A 978-nucleotide genomic window follows, 5' to 3' on the forward strand; every position below is an offset into this window, starting at 1 on the left:
TTTAAAATATTTATACTCAGGTTTCTGATAAATCCACTTCACATTTTTTAAGAAACTACCCAATTAGCATTTACTTATATATCACATAAATTTCATTACTTGCTAATAACTGGTGCATGTAATCAATCAAGTCATAAACATATCTTTCTCATAACATAATACTACAAGTAATGAACAGAGAGATTCAAAAGAGAAAACTGATAGACACAAAATTACTATTTCCATTTATTCATGTCCAGTACTGATAAATTAAAAGTAGAAAATTCCATGTCACAATGAGATACATTTATCAGACCAGTCCTACACAAAAAATATCCCTGATTATCTTTGGTATATCTATTGCATTTTTACTTACTGCATCTGTTAAACAGTAAGAGGTCATATACATTGATGCTACCAAGTGTCTTTCTTAATTTCCTTGCCTCTCCAAAATCTCAGCAGGAGGATGAGTTCACAAGAAGACCATACATGTGATTCCATATGCTCCATAGTTCCACGGAGAGACAAAGCAGTCTCCCTGTCCCGAGAAGCAAAAAACCTGCCAAAATGATAACATGCATGCCATTAAAAAAACAAAATATTTATAAATAAAGAAAGAATACCATCAATACAACATTTTAATATAATCCCTTCTTCTTAAAAATCTGCCACCAAAAAACAATTGACAGATCAAAATCTGTTAAAGACACTCACCTAGAGGTTGAACAAAGAGAGGCAGAAACCACAGATGAGACTCAAATATGTTGTATTTAATGCCCAGGAGCCAGACAGGAAGCACATGGAGGCCGGCAATGACCCACACTCCCCAAGCATTACGGAAGTCTAGAATGCGTAGGATGAAAGCTAAATATTGGATCTTATTTTTTTCAAACATATAATCTTTAACATGATTTAATGTATTTTTCATATATCCCAAGTTATTACAACATACACGTAGTTCTCAGACACAAAGCAAAGCTATATATCTAAGGCCTTACT

General features: G+C 33.2%; 1 protein-coding gene across 3 annotated transcripts in view; it reads right to left on the bottom strand.

The window, feature by feature from the left end:
* Window positions 1-212: 212 nt before the first annotated feature.
* LOC125024933 overlaps window positions 213-978 on the bottom strand; it is a 9,706-nt gene continuing 8,940 nt past the window's right edge. For all 3 annotated transcript variants that reach the window (XM_047612717.1, XM_047612716.1, XM_047612715.1), the window contains exons 5-7: window position 978; window positions 694-822; window positions 213-538 (exon numbers count right to left, since the gene is read on the bottom strand). The exon at window position 978 is cut by the window's right edge and continues 129 nt beyond it. In XM_047612717.1, coding sequence (XP_047468673.1) covers window positions 435-538; window positions 694-822; window position 978 — 234 coding nt within the window. In that variant the 3' untranslated portion in view covers window positions 213-434. The remainder of the gene's footprint in view (window positions 539-693; window positions 823-977) is intronic.

This window comes from Penaeus chinensis, chromosome 4 (genome assembly GCF_019202785.1).
Source record: "Penaeus chinensis breed Huanghai No. 1 chromosome 4, ASM1920278v2, whole genome shotgun sequence".
NCBI lineage: Eukaryota > Metazoa > Arthropoda > Malacostraca > Decapoda > Penaeidae > Penaeus > Penaeus chinensis.